The sequence below is a fragment of the Pipistrellus kuhlii genome, unplaced genomic scaffold (assembly GCF_014108245.1).
Source record: "Pipistrellus kuhlii isolate mPipKuh1 unplaced genomic scaffold, mPipKuh1.p scaffold_m20_p_2, whole genome shotgun sequence".
NCBI classification, from domain to species: Eukaryota; Metazoa; Chordata; class Mammalia; order Chiroptera; family Vespertilionidae; genus Pipistrellus; species Pipistrellus kuhlii.
The window spans coordinates 91,711,866-91,729,359 of record NW_023425515.1 but is presented as its reverse complement, the minus strand read 5'-3'; the positions used below and the strand labels follow the sequence as shown (position 1 = coordinate 91,729,359).

The following is a 17,494-nucleotide window of genomic DNA, read 5'->3' as shown; positions in this document are numbered from 1 at the left end:
AATAAAAGATTCCTTTAATTTTACCTTTGTTTTTCCAATGGCTATTAGAAAATTTAAAATTACATATGTGGCTTATGTTATGTTTCTGTTGGACAGCACTGGTCTATACATTACCTTTGAAGGTTGTCTTTTTAAATAAAAACTTTCTGTATTACGATAGTTATTTCACCAACATGACCAAGTCTGGTGTCCTTGTACTCCTCAGTATTCAGACGAGTTTGTTCAGTCGGCCTACCTGTCTCGTCGTCTTGCCTACTTTTGTGCCCGGCGTCTTGCCTTGCTGCTGAACGACAGCACTGGCCTCCTTGCTGCCCACTCGCCTCACATGATGATAGGACCAAACAATGCGAGCATCAGGGCCCCCAGCCCCGGCCCCGCCGGCCCCGGTGTGAGCCCCGTGCAGCTCGCCTTCTCAGACTTTCTGTCCTGTGCACAGCATGGTCCTCTTGTTTATGGACTTAGTTGTATGTTGCAGGTAAGTCCTTTAACCTTGTTACTTTTGTTAGATTTTAGTGTAGGAGATAATTGTGGTGGGAATTGCAACAGCTTTCACATTACAGCTCTAGTTTCTTCCTTAACCACATAATTTATAGATTGAAATTTCATTGTTTTTATTTTCCTATGTAAATCAAGCCAAAAGAAGATTAGTTGCTTTAGTTTAGTAGTAAGTTATTGTGCTTATTCTTCATGAGGGCCATTAAGTAAAACCTTTAGGGAATCCATGGAACAAGCCAACTGTATCACTGCTCTGGAAGATCAGCTTCTTCATGAAGCGTCTTTAGCTTCCTCAGTTTACATCCTGAGTGGTTGTCTTTTCTCTCTTTCTTTAAACCCAATAAGTTTGTCCTGCTTTGCTCCATTGAGCTTCACTGCTGGTGGCCTTGGACCATGCTGGTCCCTGGAATGATGCTGTTAGGAAGGAAGTACAGCACCACGCTAGGGGAGTCCCAGCTTAGTGTTCAGATCACACTTCTTGGGCTCTTAATGTGTCCACCTGTTGGCTAAGGGGGTTTGGGGCAGGCCTGGCCTTGGAGACACTCTGGTAGGATTTGCTGCTTTGTCAGGAAGACAGGCCGACAGGCAGTTTCTTAGACTCCGACAAGGGCTGACAGAGGGATGTACAATGAGCTAAGGGAGTTGAGAAGGATCATTTCTGATCCCACCTAGAATTCAGGGGAGCTTCCTGAGGACATAGTCCTGACTGCTGCTTACAATACAAGTTAAAAAAGGTGGTAGAGTGTTCCTGGCAGAGTTCACAGCAGGGGCAGAGGCCCAGAGGTTTGTCCAGCCCTCTTGTGTATTAATGGAAGATGGAGTATAAAACTGTTGGGGGTCAGCACATAGAAGACCCTTGTGCACCTTATGATTGGGTATCATTGGAGGATTTTGTGCATGGAAGTGACAGTGTGTGGGTTAGTTAGATTGTTTTAGCAACAGTAGAGGGACAACTTATGCGAGTAAGGAAGTGGGGGGCGGGAGAGAGACAAGGCAAAGAAATGTTTGGAAGAGTCTAGGTAAGTTCAATTTTGGACTGATTTATCCCATAGGATCTCCAAGTGAGTATTTTCAAGAGGTTGTTACATGTCTGATTCTGTCTCCTGAACAAAGATGACCAGCCACATGTGGATTTGAATAATTCAGGGCATGTGGCTGTGAGGGGCGAGGTTACCCAAAGAATTAGTGTGGGAGAGGCCAGGTGGACCAAGAGGCATGAGTGGTTAAGAGATGGCAGAGATGACTTGGAAAGTTAGCCAGACTAGAGAAAGAGTGAGAGAGAATTTATTGTAGAAACAAAGATGAGGAGAAGAAGAATACTGAGCATGTTCTATGTTCTAGGCACTGTTTTAAGTTATATATTAAGTCATTTAGTTCTCAGAACCATTCTATCTGATAGTAACCTCTGTTATTTTTGTAACACTAATGATGAAAAGGTAATATAGGTCACACTTGAGGTCAATGGCAAAGCTGGAATTCAAACCCAAATTCTGGATCCAGAGTCTACATTCTTGATTTCTCTAGGTATTGCATAAAGTTTCAAAATGGAGTTAGTAGTGGTAGAGGCAGTGCCCAGTGGATTAGGAAGGTCTGGTAAGAAGGTGGCTGAACTTGTCTTTGACAGTATGGCGGTGTCTTCGATGATCAGTTGGGTTTTGGGTGAGAAGCCAGGTTAAGGCAGGTTGACAGGTGATGCAGAATGGGGTGAAATAATGCTCCTCTTAGTTTGACAATGTGTCTATGAAGGCAAGAGATAGAAATCGCTGCTGTGTGAATAAGGTTGCTAAGGATAGACTAGTAGAAGTGAGTCTGGGAATGGTATTTGATAGATCAGTGTCCTAGATGTGGGAGACTTTGGAACTAAGAATGCAAGGGAAAGGCTCCATCATAGACAGGTGGTAAGAACCCACAGTGTCACGGAAAAGAGGACAGGATGAAGTGGGCAGGGATAGGTGCCAGAGGAGACATGCATTGGAGGGTTCAAAGACTTTATGGTCCTCCTGTTTGCCATCTGATTTCCACAGACGTGTTTCCCTTCATACCTCATACTTTTATTTTTCTACTCACCTTTTAGAAAAAGGAAATGCTGCATTCATTCTCTCAGCTCTCTTTGTTTGCTGTTGAGTGGCATGATAGCAGAATGGTTAAGACATGTACTATAAAATCATTCAGACAGGCCTGACTTGGGCTCTGCTCTGCCAGTTGGTAACTTGGACCTTGAGGCTCTGTTTCCCAAGTGTGAATAGGGGATGATGACAGTTTTGTTTTTTTAATTCTTTATTGTTTAAAGTACTACATATAGTATTACATATGTCTCCTTTTTCCCTCATTGGCCATCCCTCCCCCCTCCCCCCAGCACATGTCCTCACCACCCTAGTGTCTGTGTCCATTCGTTATGCTTATACGCATGCATATAAGTGCTTAGGTTGATCTCTTACCCCCTACACCCCCCTTTCCCTGCCTTCCTTCAGAAGATTGACGGACTGTTCAATGTTTTGCTTATTATCAGACTAGAGCCTAGTGCATGGATTCTTGCACCAGTGGGTTCCCTCAGCCTGGCCTGCGGGTATCGGGCCAGAACTGGCTCTCCGACATCCCCGGAGGGCTCCTAGATTGTGAGAGGGCAGTTCTTGACACTCCAGAATTGGGCTCCCACCTCTCTGGTTCTGGGTGCATCACCCAAGAACCGCAGCTGCCAAGTCACCACAGATCAGCAGCTCCCGTGTTGAACATATGCCCCCTGGTGGTTAATGCACATCATAGCTACTGGCCGGTTGGTGGGAGTAAGGGTGTGGTTGTTCACTTAGGCTTTTATATATAAGATGGGGTCAAGGTTATGAGGACAGAAAGTTTCCAGGATAGTGTTCAATTAAATGTGAGCTATACTATTTAATGTGCATTTCAGAAGCAGCAGGATTAACATAAGGGTGCCACTCAAGTGTGCTGGACTCAATTTGGAGCTGTTACTAATTTCTGTCTTATGTTCCTCTTCATACAGTTGGGAAATGGGGTTGCTGCGACATAGAAGCAAGGTGGTCATAGAAAGTACTTCGTGCAAGCTGGTTGAGTAAGACAGTCTGTAAGGGGCTCAGCCAGGGTGGATGAGCTACAACCGAGGGCCAGGGGCAGCCTGTGAGCTATAATAGTTTCATGTTTCCAATGAGTTATTAGGACACGAAAAAAAGAATATGAGAGAGAAACTATAGATGTCCCAAAAAGCTCAAAACATTTACTATCTGGCTTCTTACAGAAAAAAATTAGCCAACCGTTAATCCAGGATTATTGCCTACCCACCCAGCATTTATGAAGCTACTTACTGCACCATTACTTGAAATATTTTTTAAAATTCCTTTTTACAGTTTATAACCTTAGAAATTACCTATTTAATGCCATCTCATTTTTTAAACTTCATGAAAAATTGTTTGAAATGGTGATTATTTCATTTTTATGCTTCCTAGGTTTCCTGTACTAGGTAATTTCTTAATACTATACCTCCTTCCTTTAAAAGTGGTAATTTTGTCTTAGTTTTGACTTATCACTTTGAAAAAATGAGAATGGGATATTAAAATACTAATATTTTAATCTTACTGATAAGAAACTGTAATAGTCATAATAAGGTGTCATTTTACTGTGAAGCTGTTGTTATACCTTTTCTTTCTCTTATCTGGATTTTCCCACTTTCTCTCCAGACTGTCACTCTCTGTTGCCCAAGTGCCTTAGTGTGGAATTATTCCACAAGCGACAGTAAAAGCGCGAACCCAGGCTCACCCCTGGATCTGCTGCAGGTGGCTCCCTCCAGCCTCCCCATGCCTGGCGGGAACACGGCCTTCAATCAGCAGGTAGACTTTCTGTTGCAGTGATTTGATGGGGGTTCTCATTCTTGAGTCATCAGGGCTTGGGTGCCATTCCCAGCTCCACTCCCTCTCTCTGAATGGCCTTGGGGGATGTATTTAGCCTCTTTAACCACAGAAGTTCATGTTGCTCTCTTTCTTCTCACCTTTTTGCCTAGCAGTTCTTGCAGAGTTCTGCCACCCAAATGGTAATTATAATGGTGTTCCACAACTTTCAAAGTAGTGGTCTGTGATATTTAGTAATTATTATGTTTTTATTAGTGCTGGGTTATTTGGTTCAAAGACTTAAGAAACTTGAATCAAAGAATGGTGACTAATACTTAGAAAAAGGTCTCTGTTTTTTCAAAGCAGTCTTAATAAGTTAATAAACATGACTGGTTGCTTTCATACATAGAAGAATGACTTATAGATGATATTTAGAACTTTTACTTTCTATTGATGTTCTAATATATTTTCAGTTATAAAGATTTTTTTGTAAGCATTTATTATTGAAAACTGGCATAGAATCACCACCTGTGAATTTAATTTAATTTAATTTAATTTTTAAAAATATATTTTATTGATTTTTTTACAGAGAGGAAGGGAGAGAGAGAGTTAGAAACTCTCTCTAGAGAGAGTCATCAATCAGCTGCCTCCTGAACGCTCCCTACTGGGGACATGGCCACAACCAAGGTACATGCCCTTGACCAGAATCGAATCTGGGACCCTTCAGTCTGCAGGCCAATGCTCTATCCACTGAGCCAAACCAGTTTTGGCCACCTGTGAATTTTAAAATGCACTCTTGGTGAAGCCAACTGAACTTCCTACAATGCAGTGAAGACTGCAGTTCACTGTAGGATTCTCTGTTCATGTGGAAAATCCTTACATCCTATCTAATAAAAGAGTAATATGCAAATTAACCATCATCCCGCTACACCCACAAGCTACACCTACCAGCCAATCTGGAGCAAATATGCAAATAAACCCAACCAAGATGGCTACAGTTTCAATTGCAAAAGATAAATAAACCTTAGATACCAGGGCCTCCACTTGGGTTGCCAGGGGTTGTGGCCAGCTTGCAAACCACCACATGTCCCTTGCCCAGTCTGCCCATGCCTCAAGGGAACCCCTCCCCTGATCTGGGACATCCTTCAGGGTAAACCAGCCTGCCCCTACCCATGCACCAGGCCGGACATCCCTTGAGGGGTCCCAGATTTCAGAGGGTGCAGGTGGGCTGAGGGACATCCCCACCCTGCACAAATTTTGTGCACTGGGCCTCTAGTGTTTTAGATAACCATTGTGGCTTTCCAAGCACAAGTTAATTAGAAATGCTTATTTTTCAGGTTCGGGCAAGGATTTATGAGGTCGAACAGCAGATAAAACAGAGAGGCCGTGCAGTGGAAGTTCGGTGGTCTTTTGACAAGTGCCAAGAGTCAACAGCAGGTACAGAACACAACGGAGGAGTGCTTTTGAATGTGGGACTTTATATGCCATGCTTCTGATTCTTATCACCCTGTCCACGTATTGGATAAGGATGCTCTCTGCTCTCTGTTGGAGCCACCTAGTGAATTCGGAGGAAGTTCTTTAGTTTATGCCCTTAGAACCTGGTTGTCTAACTTGCCATGTTTGGTTTTGTTGGCAATTCTTCTATGCTGGGAATGATTTCTTAAAATCCCCTTCACACCCATAATAATGAGTTTTGTACTGTGCTGTTTGGCCTCATTTAACCTTTTTAACTGCTTGCTTAATTTCCATTTCTAGGGGTGACCATTAGCCGGGTTTTGCACACATTGGAAGTGTTGGATCGACACTGTTTTGACCGAACTGATTCTAGCAATTCATTGGAGACGCTTTATCATAAGATTTTCTGGGCGCACCAAAATAAAGATAACCAAGAGGTAGTTATTTTTCCCCCCTCTTATCTCCTTTAATTAGCATATTTTCTTCTTTTTCATTCTATATATTTTGCCAAAGCTTTCACAATAAAGTGTAATACCTTGTGAAGATGTTTTCACCCTGAAATTATTCTATTATATGACTAAAAAGTCCCCCCGTTATAAAAATGTCCATTGGGTTGGTTTACCTAGGTATATCGGTTGGAAAGCTTTTTCTTCCATCCTTTTATTGTCATTTCTTATAATTTTCATTTTAGAAGAATATACTTCATCTAGTGATTAGATTTTATGTAGTGGTTTGGCTTAATCCAGTGAAAACAATAGATTTATCATATTAGAAATCACTGGATTAATATCTGTGGTTATGATCTTTGAAAAATCTATAGACAGTATATTATACAGGATTCTTCAGAGAAATAGAACCAATAGGGAAAAAAATGTAAATAGCCTCTCAACTTTAATATATAGATATATATATGTGTGTATATATATCTATATATTAAAAGTTGAGAGGATATTTACAATCATTTGCCACATAACTATGTTTCAATAAATGACAGATTGCATATATGATGATGGTCCCATCTATTTCTAATAATAAAAGGATAATATGCTAATTATACTGATGTCTTCTAGACGTCATTCTGGACATCCTTCCTGACAAAGCAGGGCTGGAGGGAAGCCAGCCTGGGTTGCGGTGCTTGTGGGTGGCCAGAGGAGGGAAGCTAGTGCTAGCAGTGGGGGGAAGGAAGACCTACTCTTAAATGAATTTTTATGCATTGGGCCTCTAGTCCACACAAATAAAAGAGAAAATTTGCAAATTGACTGTATCTTCGTAATGCCCACCAGCCAATCAGGAGTGAGTATGCAAATTAACCCAACAAAGATGGCGGGTTAATTTGCATACACAGGCACGAAGCAGCCTAGGTCCCGGGATCATTCTCAGGACCCAGACCACTCCTAGCCTATAGGCCCATGTGTAGGCCCTGAGTGGCCGGGTCCCAGAATGCCCCCAGGCCTATGAGCGCAGACACCAAGTGCCTGGGGGTGGATGTTCCCACCCTGGTGCCCACAATGAAGGGCTGGCTGCTGGCCTTGGGGATGTGTGCTCCCCCCCCCCCCACCCCAGCCCAGTGGACACAAAGCAGGGCAATCTCTGCACATGAGCTGCAGAGAAAACACCTTTTCTTTTTTTTAAAAAAAAATATATATATATTTCATGATTTTTTTTTTACAGAGAAGTGGGGTGAGGGATAGACAGAAATATCAATGAGAGAGAAACATCAATCAGCTGCCTCTTGCACACTCCCCACTATGGGGATGTGCCCCAACCAAGGTGCCCTTAACAGGAATCAAACCTGAGACCCTTCAGTCTGCAGGCTGATGCTCTATCCACTGAACCAAACCAGTTTGAGCATAAATACCTTCTCTGACTGCTCATTGGCTGAGCTCCATGTACACCACCACTTGCAGTGTTCTTGGTAACTTGGGTAATAAGAATCCAAGAAGGTGATCTAGGGTTTTTCCGTCACACTCTTGAATGAAAAAACCAAGCTCTCCTGCTGTAAGGGCTAAGAAAAGTCATATCCTGTCCTAGCCCATTTGGCTCAATAGATAGAGCCTTGGCCTGCCGACCACAGAGTCTGAGTTTGATTCTGATCAAGGGCATGCACCTAGATTACAGCCTCCACCCTGGCTGGGTCCCAGGTCAGGGATCATGCAGGAAGCAACCAATCAAAGTGTCCCTCTCACATTGATGTTTCTCTCTGTCTCTCCCTCTCTCTTCTATACTCTCTAAAAATAAATGGAAACATATCCTCAGGTTAGGATATAAAAAAAAGAAAAGAAAAAGAAATAAAGGAATGTTATATTCTACGAAAGACACATCTTGAAGGTGCCTAAAGAAAGTTGTCATTTTTTTATGGTGAAGGGACTAGAGTCCATGTTGATGAAAACACCTCGGTGGCTGTGGTGGCTGGCAATGGCTGTGGCAGTGGGGTAATGGAGCTGGCGTCTTCCCCTGATCATCCCAGTACCTCCCACAGAGAAGGATAGTCCCTGAGGCCATCAGTAGGATATCCCCTGAGGGCTCCCAGTCTGTGAGAGGGGCAGGCTAGACTGAGGGACCTTCCCCCTCAGTGCACGAATTTTGTGCACTAGGCCCCTAATAAGGTTATAAGGGAGCTGAAAAATTCTTATCCCCTACTGATGCTATAGCCATTATAATGTTGTACTACAGCATGTTGCTCATGTGTTTGTGGTGATGCTGGTATAAACAGACCTACTGTGCTACCTGTCATATAAAAGTCACAAAAGTATAGAATATAATACTTGGTAATGATAATAAAATGACTATGTTACTAGTTTGTGTATTTGCTGTACTTTTTATTGTCATTTTAGAGTGTACTCTACTTATAAAAAAAATTGGTATAAAACAGTATGCCGTATTAAGCCAGAAGCCGGCCTCATACACCTTGTGTTTACCATGTTTGATTGCATCATTTTCTCATGTGCTCAATTTAGTCTCATGTTGTTTTGCGTGATAAAATATACTATTCGGGCTTCCATCCTAGGTGTGTAGTAAGTTAGACCATCTAAGTTTGTGTAGAGCACTCTGATGTTCACACAACAAAATTGCCTATTGATGCATTTCTCAGAATGTACCCTACTTGTTAATTGGTATATGGCTGTATTTTAAGGAATTGGCTCACATGATTATGGGAATTGGCAAATCTGAAATGTGTAGTGCAGGGCAATAGGTTGGGATTCAGGGAAGTGCTGATGTTGCAGCTTGAGTCTGAAGGCAGCCTGAAGCAGAATTCCTTTTTACTTGGGGAACTGTACTGTCTCTTAAGGTCTTTAACTGTTTGAATAAGGCACATCCATGTTATTGAAGATAATCTGCTATACTAAATCTATAAATTTAAACATTATTCACATTTTAAAAAGATGTCTTACTCTAAATTGGAGTTTGACCCCAAAACATAGCCTAGCCATCTGACGCATAAAATTTTAACCATCATACAGACAGTTGTTACCAGATGCTTTCCTAGTAATAAATTGTTTCATTACTGAACTGATCTATAAACATCAGATTTTCAGTGTTTCTCCCCCCCACCCCAACTCTTATTTGGGGAGCAATAAAAGTTTGTGTTCTTTTTACAATGGAAAGTGCCTGTGGTATGTCCAAGTTATGCTAGGTGCCAGGAATGCAGAGGTCAGTTTTAAGACATGATACCTGCCTTCAATGAATACCTTAGTTAACTGATTATAAATACCTTTGGTTTTCATAGCAGTCTTTGGGAATTGCATATGTGGAAAGAAGAGAAAACAAAAAGAACCACCACAAATCTTCCACTGTCCTGCCTCCATGTGAACTTGATGTGATTACTTCTTTTCCAGATTACTTCTGTTTTGGAATATTTGTGGGTCATCACTCTGCTTCTCAAATACAAGGATCATGCCAAGTAGGGTATCCTGATGCTGTGAATGAGGCACACAGACCCAGTAAAATTTCTAACTTGAGCCTAAGTGGAAAGGCTTCAGTCCTTCCGGAGAGCATACTGATGATAAAAGTCTGCACAATTCTCTGCTCACTGACATAGGACAGAGTGTTACTGGGTGGACACTTTGAAATCTTTCTTTTTGTAATAAAGACCTTCTTAGATAAAAGGCTTCAAGAGTGCTAAGATTTGTAATACGTAGACTTGAGCTATCTGGAAGGAAAGTAGGGCTACCTGAGATTCAAGGTGTGCTTTTGCATTGCTAATTTGCTTGAGCTAAATGTTGAGTAAAGACTATATTGTTCCCAGGTGAGAGTTTTACCTAGTCCATGCAAACTGCTTCATTTTAAAAAAATATATATTTTATTGTTTTTTTACAGAGAGGAAGAGAGAGGGATAGAGAGTTAGAAACATTGATGAGAGAGAATCATCGATCAGCTGCCTCTTTCACACCCGCTACCCGGGACATGCCCGCAACCAAGGTACATGCCCTTGACCAGGATCGAAACCAGGACCTTTCAGTCCACAGGCCGACGCTCTATCCACTGAACCAAACTGTTTTTGGCAAACTGCTTCAGTTTTATGGTTAGCCTGACTACGTACCTTTCTAGTTCATTAAATGGCTAACTTCAAAATTCCTATGCCTCATTCATGCACAGACTTAAGTTACAGATTCTTAAAGAGAAAAATCAAGAGTGTCTGTATCAAGGGCAGAAACAATGCTGAATGTTTTTGATTAAAATTATATTAACAGATTCTCTCTCAAGCACAGTTATCTCCAATGTGGATGCCTGAGGAAATGATTAGAATTTCTATTTAGATTACATTTTAAAACAACCAGTCTGTTTTGTCTAGGTTTTATAATAAGCAAAATTGTTATTCTGATATTAGTATAGAAATAAATATGTGTTGAGTGAGTGTTTGCTAAAAAAAAAGTACTGAGCTGAAAGGGTATGTAAGAAATGCTTGTCAAGCATCAGGTGAATGACTTAGCCCAGAATGTGAGAAGTGCATGCCACTAGAGGGCGACGTGTGCTCAGGGCAGAGAGTCCTGGATCCTCTAGTCACAGACACACTTCACTGGAAGGAACATCAGTGTTGCCCATTTAGGAGTAGTTACATTTCATGTTGACTCAATTCCAGATGTGTTACTATGCTGCTTAATGAATAAGACAAAAAACTACATTTTAACCTGTAAGTCAAACTGGTCATCTTTTCTTAATTGGTCAGAAAGAGTAACTGAATGGAGCCTTCTAAAACATTTAACATGACATTATTTTTTACAATATGACTGGCATCTGTGTGTGTGTGTGTGTGTGTGTGTGTGTGTACGTACGTACGTACATATGTACGAACGCGAATGGGCAATGTTGCCTCACTGTTTATTTGCCACAGGGTTTGCTGTTTTCTTGACTTCCGAGTCACCTTATACTATCTGTTTCTGGAATCCAGGTATGAACCATGCAGCTGTATTGACTCTGCTCAGCTCTGTGACCTTGTACAAGTTACTGTTGGGCTCTGCGCCTTAGTGCTCTTACTTGTTAATCAGCAGAGAGCACTTGACCCACTTGTCTCTAAGGAGACAGAGTACTTTCAGAATTATTAAGCACTATGTAAATGTGTTTAAAATTGTTATTGTTAGTAATAATCATTATTAGGCTTATATTAGAAGAACCAATATAGTGTTATGTTGAAAGTTATAATTCTCTGATAAGGAGGAGTTGTGTAAAGTGGTATGGTTGGTATTCAGAAACACATCTCACTTCTTCAAAACAAGCTTCCCCTTTTTGATTTTATAATTTGTTAGGGCTTAGACAACATGGTAGATAATAGGATATGCAGCAGCCTCTGCAGTTGCAGTGAGTCTGAGGTTTGCTTTTGCTGAAGTCATGTGCAGGGTCATGAACTGCCCAGTCTCTCTCCTCACATCTGTTTGTGAAACTTGAACTCCATTCACTGCGATCCCTTTTCTCTGGAACTGCTAAAGGAAATGCTTTTCTCTCTATTGTTGTGTGGGAGGGGGAGAACAGCTGTCCAGATGGGATGAGGGGCAGAGGGCCAGCTTGTTGTGTAATGTCTTGGAGTTTGGTGAAAGCCCATTGAAAACAGTGATGTAGGAGATGGGATTTGAGGCCTTGGCTGCCCTGTGGTTGGAGTGTGGTCACAGGGAGTAGCAGCTGACTCTGTGCCAGGCCTGTGCATGGGGTGTACCAGGTCTGGGGCATGCTTTCACTCAACTCACATAAAATGCATTGTTCCTTTACCCTCTCTCCTTCTCCACTATCTCCCCACTCCTCAGCTACTGCTTCTGTATCAGGGTTTAGGTACTAGTGTAAGAGCATGCAAGTACAAATTTCAAAACACCCTCAGTGTTAGATTTTCTAGACCTGTACCACTTGATTTTCCATTCGATGGAGAGTGAGATGTGAAAATTGCAATTCCTAGGGCAGGGTTGGGCTAGACAGGGGCAAGACAGATGCAGAGCACTGGTGGTGGGCTGCTGTGCGCAGGATGGGATGAGGTGACCGAAATGGGCATGCCTTTTAGGAAAGGGGTGGCCTCTCAGATTCCACTTAGGATAGTGGACCTACAGTTGCTGATCATCAGCATTTCCAGGGAACTGGGATGTCAAGATGTGTGTATCACCTTCCTCACTCTCATAGCACTCTTCAGGCTAGTCCGCAGGACTGCTGGTTGTATTTGCTCGGATGCCTGTCACTTTTCAATGCCTGTTTCATACAACATTTACTCATTTGCCTGCTTAGTGTTCTAGAATCACTCCTACTCTTGATGGTGAAGGCAGAGAAGCTGACAGCCCTGTGAGGGAGTTACTGTGTGGATGTGGGACCTCCGCTTCCTGATGCTGATGGAGCCCATTGCTTGTGACCTCACCTGAGCAATAGAATGAGACGTGTTCCCTCAATCCTCCAGATTCATGCACCACTTCCTTCCTCTTGGCCTCTCTCCTTGTTTTTGTGGACATGAGGGGCTAAGAAGCTGCCTCTTTCTCACTTCTCCCTCTGTGCCTGGGAAGCAGGCTTTCTGTTCCTGTTGGAAGGCTGGACCAGCTGCTCTGGGCAGAGCTGCTCAGACAGCAGCAGCCTGCATTTCCCCTTTCCCTGTGGGTCCACAACCCAGCACACCCAGATTCTGGAAACCTCTGCGTTTGCTGTTTGTGTTGTTTGGTGGTTGGAGTATTCACAGAGCATTCTCTGAACAGCTGAGAGGCACTCATGCTGATGATCTGAGTAGTGGCCTCAGGTCCAGAGCATGTGCTTGACTCCCGTGGTTCAGGCTCCTGGTGAGGTCAGGTCTCTGCAGTGTGGCTGATGCACCACCTGAAGCCTCACATCTATGGTAGCCGGGCTTGTCCTGTTTGTCTTCCTGCGAGCCTGTAGTTCCTAGGCCAGGGTCTGTTTCTTCTGCTCACGAGCATTCATCAGCTGCTAGCACCATGCCTGCGGCTCTCAAGTCCTGAGGAGGTACTTAGGAAATTTGGTTTTAGAACTGCTAAAAATGCTGCTGGGATAATGAACTAGAAGGGAGACCCCTGTATTAGTTTCAGCTTGGTATCAAGTCTCTGTACCAGTGGTGCCCGTTCAGATATGTAGGAGAGTGGCAGGTGAATGGGGGAATGTGGCTGACGGGAGTGCTCAGCTGTAAAATCAGCAGGTTAGTGCGTTTCTTTGGAGCAGTAGGGGCAGTTCACCTACTCATGATGAGTGTCGATTTCTTCACTTGTAAAAGGGCAGGTGCAACATGTCAATATGTATAGGGCTTAGATGTAAACCCTAGCTGCTCTTATTATGGGAAATGTATTTTGGGAGACAGAAACTTCAGAGAGATGGGAGGAATATGATCCCTTGGGACTACTGTAGACACACTCATACACACCCACACACAATTATCCATCACAACTATCCATCACACAGTCCATTAGTCCATAAAGCACAGCCAGGATCTGCCAGGCTTTTTACACTCTTGGATTTTCACAAATGCTTTCACCCACAGGAGAGAAGACGGAGGGTGGGGTCAGCCCACCCAAGGTGAGGTGGTCGTAATCTGATGTTCTAAATGAGCTCATGTTCATCTCAATGCTTAGGATATTTTTAAAGCCAAGACTCAAGAAAGTCAAACAAGCACAAGTGATGCAAACAAGGAACACACAAGCCTGACCCCCATTGAGAGGCCCTGCGCTGAGTGACTGCAGCTGCTGCCAGTGCTGTCCGGGGCCTGCTGGAGCCCACTGTGCCTTCAGTGGTGCAGCTTTTCTTACTGGCCACCCAAAGGAAGTGTTGCAACAGCTACCACCTTCTTTTTTAAAAATAAACCTATTGGTAAAAAGGCAATTATGTTAACATAGTGGGAAACATTGTGTGCCTGGACACTTAGATTTTGCTGGCATTGAGAGGCCAGCAACACCACTTTTAGGTTGGGTTGGGCCTCTGTTTTTGAGCATGTATGCAAGGCCATAAGCACCAAGCCCTGTTTTAAGTGTGTTACAATATATCATCTCATTTAATTTTCCCCTGGCCAGTGAGATGCATGTCTTAAAAAAAATTTTTGTTCCCTAACTTTACAGATGAGGAAAGCAAGGTTGAGTGAGGATGAGTACATAGCCCAAGCTCATACGCAGCTTATTGGTTGGAGAACAGGAATCATAATGGTTGCAGAGTGGCACTCTGAAATAGTACATTCTATTCTTTGAATCTCTTTTAAAAATAATTTTATTTTAAGTGGCTAAAGCTGAGCAAATAAGTATCAAATGTAAATTTACAAAAAGGAGGGAAAAACCTTAATAATAGCCCTGAACAGTTCTCACATAGTAATATTGGCACTTTTTTTTTCTTCATGAATAATCTGTAACTAATTTTTAAAAGTTTGTTTGAGATTTTTAGCATAGTAAACAATCCTTTAGGAGACAGTCTAAATCCTCAAGTTGAGCAGTCTGGCCTTTGAGTAGAACACAGGCCACCTCAGACCTGTATTAGAAGTCTGGCTGTGTCACCATGTAGGTGGGTAGTCTTGAACCAGTTATTTCCTCCCTCAGTATCATTCTCTTTAGACCAGAGGCCTTCCTAAAAGAATCCACCTTAACTCCCAGCATATGATAAACAGTAAATGCTGAGTGTTATGTTCTGGGCTTGGCAGACTAGCACCATCATTTAGAAATTGATAGTCTCCTTGTTCTCATCTGTATGTTTTCTTTATTATTTATAAAAAGCAAACAGTATAGCTTATTAGGCCATACAGAAATGACTTTTGGGATTGAAGTCTAATGTTTCAATTATTTTCAAAATTAGAGAAGTGATTATAATATATCTCATGTATGACTTTGGTTATCATATAGTTATCTGTTTCTCAAAATGATTTTCTCCATTTGTATTAATTAATTTTATTTTACTTTTTATTATTTTTTAAAATTAAATCTTTATGTTCAGATTATTACGGTACAGTTGTTCCTCTTTTTTCTCCCCATTGCTCCCCTCCACCTGGTTCCCACTCCACCCCCTACCTTTAACTCCCCACCCCACTGTTCTCATCCATAGGTGTATGATTTTTGTCAAGTCTCTTCCCGCATCCCCAAAACCCCTTTCCCCCGATTCCACTCCCTTTCTATACCCCTGATTCTATTATATTCACCAGATTATTCTGTTCATCAGATTTTTTATTCAGTTGATTTTTAGATTCACTTGTTGAAAGATATGTATTTGTTGTTCATAATTTTTATCTTTACCTTTTTCTTTTTTTTCCTCTTCTTAAAGAATACCTTTCAGCATTTCCTGTAATACTGGTTTGGTGGTGATGTACTCCTTTAGCTTTTTCTTATCTGTGAAGCTCTTTATCTGACCTTCAATTCTGAACAATAGCTTTGCTGGGTAGAGTAATCTTAGTTGTAGGTTCTTGCTGTTCTTTACTTTGAATATTTCTTGCCACTCCCTTCTGGCCTCCATAGTTTCTGTTGAGAAATCAGCTGACAATCATATAGGTGCTCCCTTGTAGATAACTGTTTTTCTCTTGCTGCTTGTAAGATTCTCTCTTTGTCTTTTGCTCTTGGCATTTTAATTATGATGTGTCTTGGTGTGGTCCTCTTTGGATTCCTCTTGTTTGGGGTCCTGTGTGCTTCTTGGACTTGTAAGTCTATTTCTTTCACCAGATGGGGGAAGTTTTCTGTCATTATTTCTTCAGTTAGGTTTTCAGTATCTTGCTCTCTCTCTTCTTCTGGCACCCCTATAATTCTGATGTTGGTACGCTTGAAGTTGTTCCAGAGGCTCCTTATCTTCAACTTTTTGGATTCTTTTTTCTTATTGCTGTTCCAGTTGGTTGTTTTTTGCTTCTTTGTATTTCAGATCTTTGACTTGATTCTTGTGATCCTCTAGTCTGCTATTGGGTCTCTGTATAATATTTTTTATTTCAGTCAGTGTATGTTTAATTTCCAGTTGGTCCTTTTTCATATCTTCAAGGGTCTGGCTTTATTGGCCTTTTCTAGAAAATTTTTGAAAAACCTTATAACTGTGGTTTTTAACTCTATATCCAGTTGTTTGCTTTCCTCCATTTCTTTCATTTGTGATCTATTTCTTTGTCTCCAAATTTTGGCTGTTTCCATGAGTTGATAGAGTGGTTTTATGAACTAGGTGTTCTATAGGGCCTGGTGGCTCAGTCTCCCCAGTTACCTGAGATGGACTTTCTTGGTGCACCCCTTTGTGGGCTGTGTGCACAGTCTTATTGTAGTTAAGCCTTGATTGTTGTGGTATCACTAGGAGGAATTGACCTTCAGGCCAATTTGGTATGAGGATCAGCTGTGTCTACAATGGGAGAACTTCTGTGCTGGAGGTATCTTTATGAGGCAAGTCTTGCTTCAGTGGGCTTTAGTGCTTACTGAGTCTACCCCCTGAGTGTGTCCCTTATGGATTTGAGGAGTTGTAATCTGGATGGTCCTACTCTGACCCCTGAGTACGCTGGCTCTTGGATCTCCAAGGAGGTGCTAATTTAGCCTCTGCCTGAGGCCACCCAGCTGGAGCTATGGAGAGATCTGTAGATTCCTCTTCTTTGTTTGCATTTTAGAGTTGCCCAGATGAGGCCCATCTGTGAAGCAATGCAAGCTGCTGGGGGGGGGGGGGGCTCCTTGGGCCTTCTTTTGGATGTTCTGGGACTCTGTCTCAGCTGCAGTTTGTTAGGTAAGTTTAGATTTCAAAGGACCAGGCCATTCATATGCAAAGCCTCTGTGCATAGCTTGGGTGGGGCGGGGCCTCAGGCCAGAGCAAACAGCAATGGCTTCTCATCAGCCCTGCCCTAAGAGGCCCCAGGTGTCAGTGTCCCTTGGTAATCACTGCAAGCATCTCCGAGAGAATGCCGCTCTCTAGTTCTGCCCGCTGCCAGACAGTCCAGTTTCTCCCCATATGAGTCTGGGTCCCCAGAGTCTCACCTGGAACTGGAGTTCAGAGCAGTAAGGAGCTTATGTCTCGTGTGCATGCCTCTGTACCTCTGCACTTTACTTCCACAGCTCCTCTGAGTCTCAGTGTGCTTTTCTCTTTCCTTCTAAATTGTAAAATTTCCATTAGGCCAGCCTTCCTGTGTTTCTGGATGATGTCCGTTTTATGTTTTAGTTGTAGTTTTGAAGTGGTTGTGTGAGGTAGGAAGTTCAGGTGTTTATCTATGCCACCATCTTGGTTTTTCTCCAGTTGTATTATTTAAATGTTGATTTAACAAAGGGATAGCACATTTATTTTTTGGCACATTGCAAATCAATGACAATTAGTTGATATAGATG

General features: G+C 42.3%; 1 protein-coding gene across 2 annotated transcripts in view; it reads left to right on the top strand.

Annotated features, from left to right (window-relative positions):
* The window catches only part of MED12L (mediator complex subunit 12L), a 353,473-nt gene that overhangs the window by 84,764 nt on the left and 251,215 nt on the right, over positions 1 to 17,494 (top strand). For both annotated transcript variants that reach the window (XM_045584086.1, XM_045584085.1), the window contains exons 8-11: positions 206 to 475; positions 4,185 to 4,334; positions 5,669 to 5,768; positions 6,087 to 6,223. In XM_045584086.1, coding sequence (XP_045440042.1) covers positions 206 to 475; positions 4,185 to 4,334; positions 5,669 to 5,768; positions 6,087 to 6,223 — 657 coding nt within the window. The remainder of the gene's footprint in view (positions 1 to 205; positions 476 to 4,184; positions 4,335 to 5,668; positions 5,769 to 6,086; positions 6,224 to 17,494) is intronic.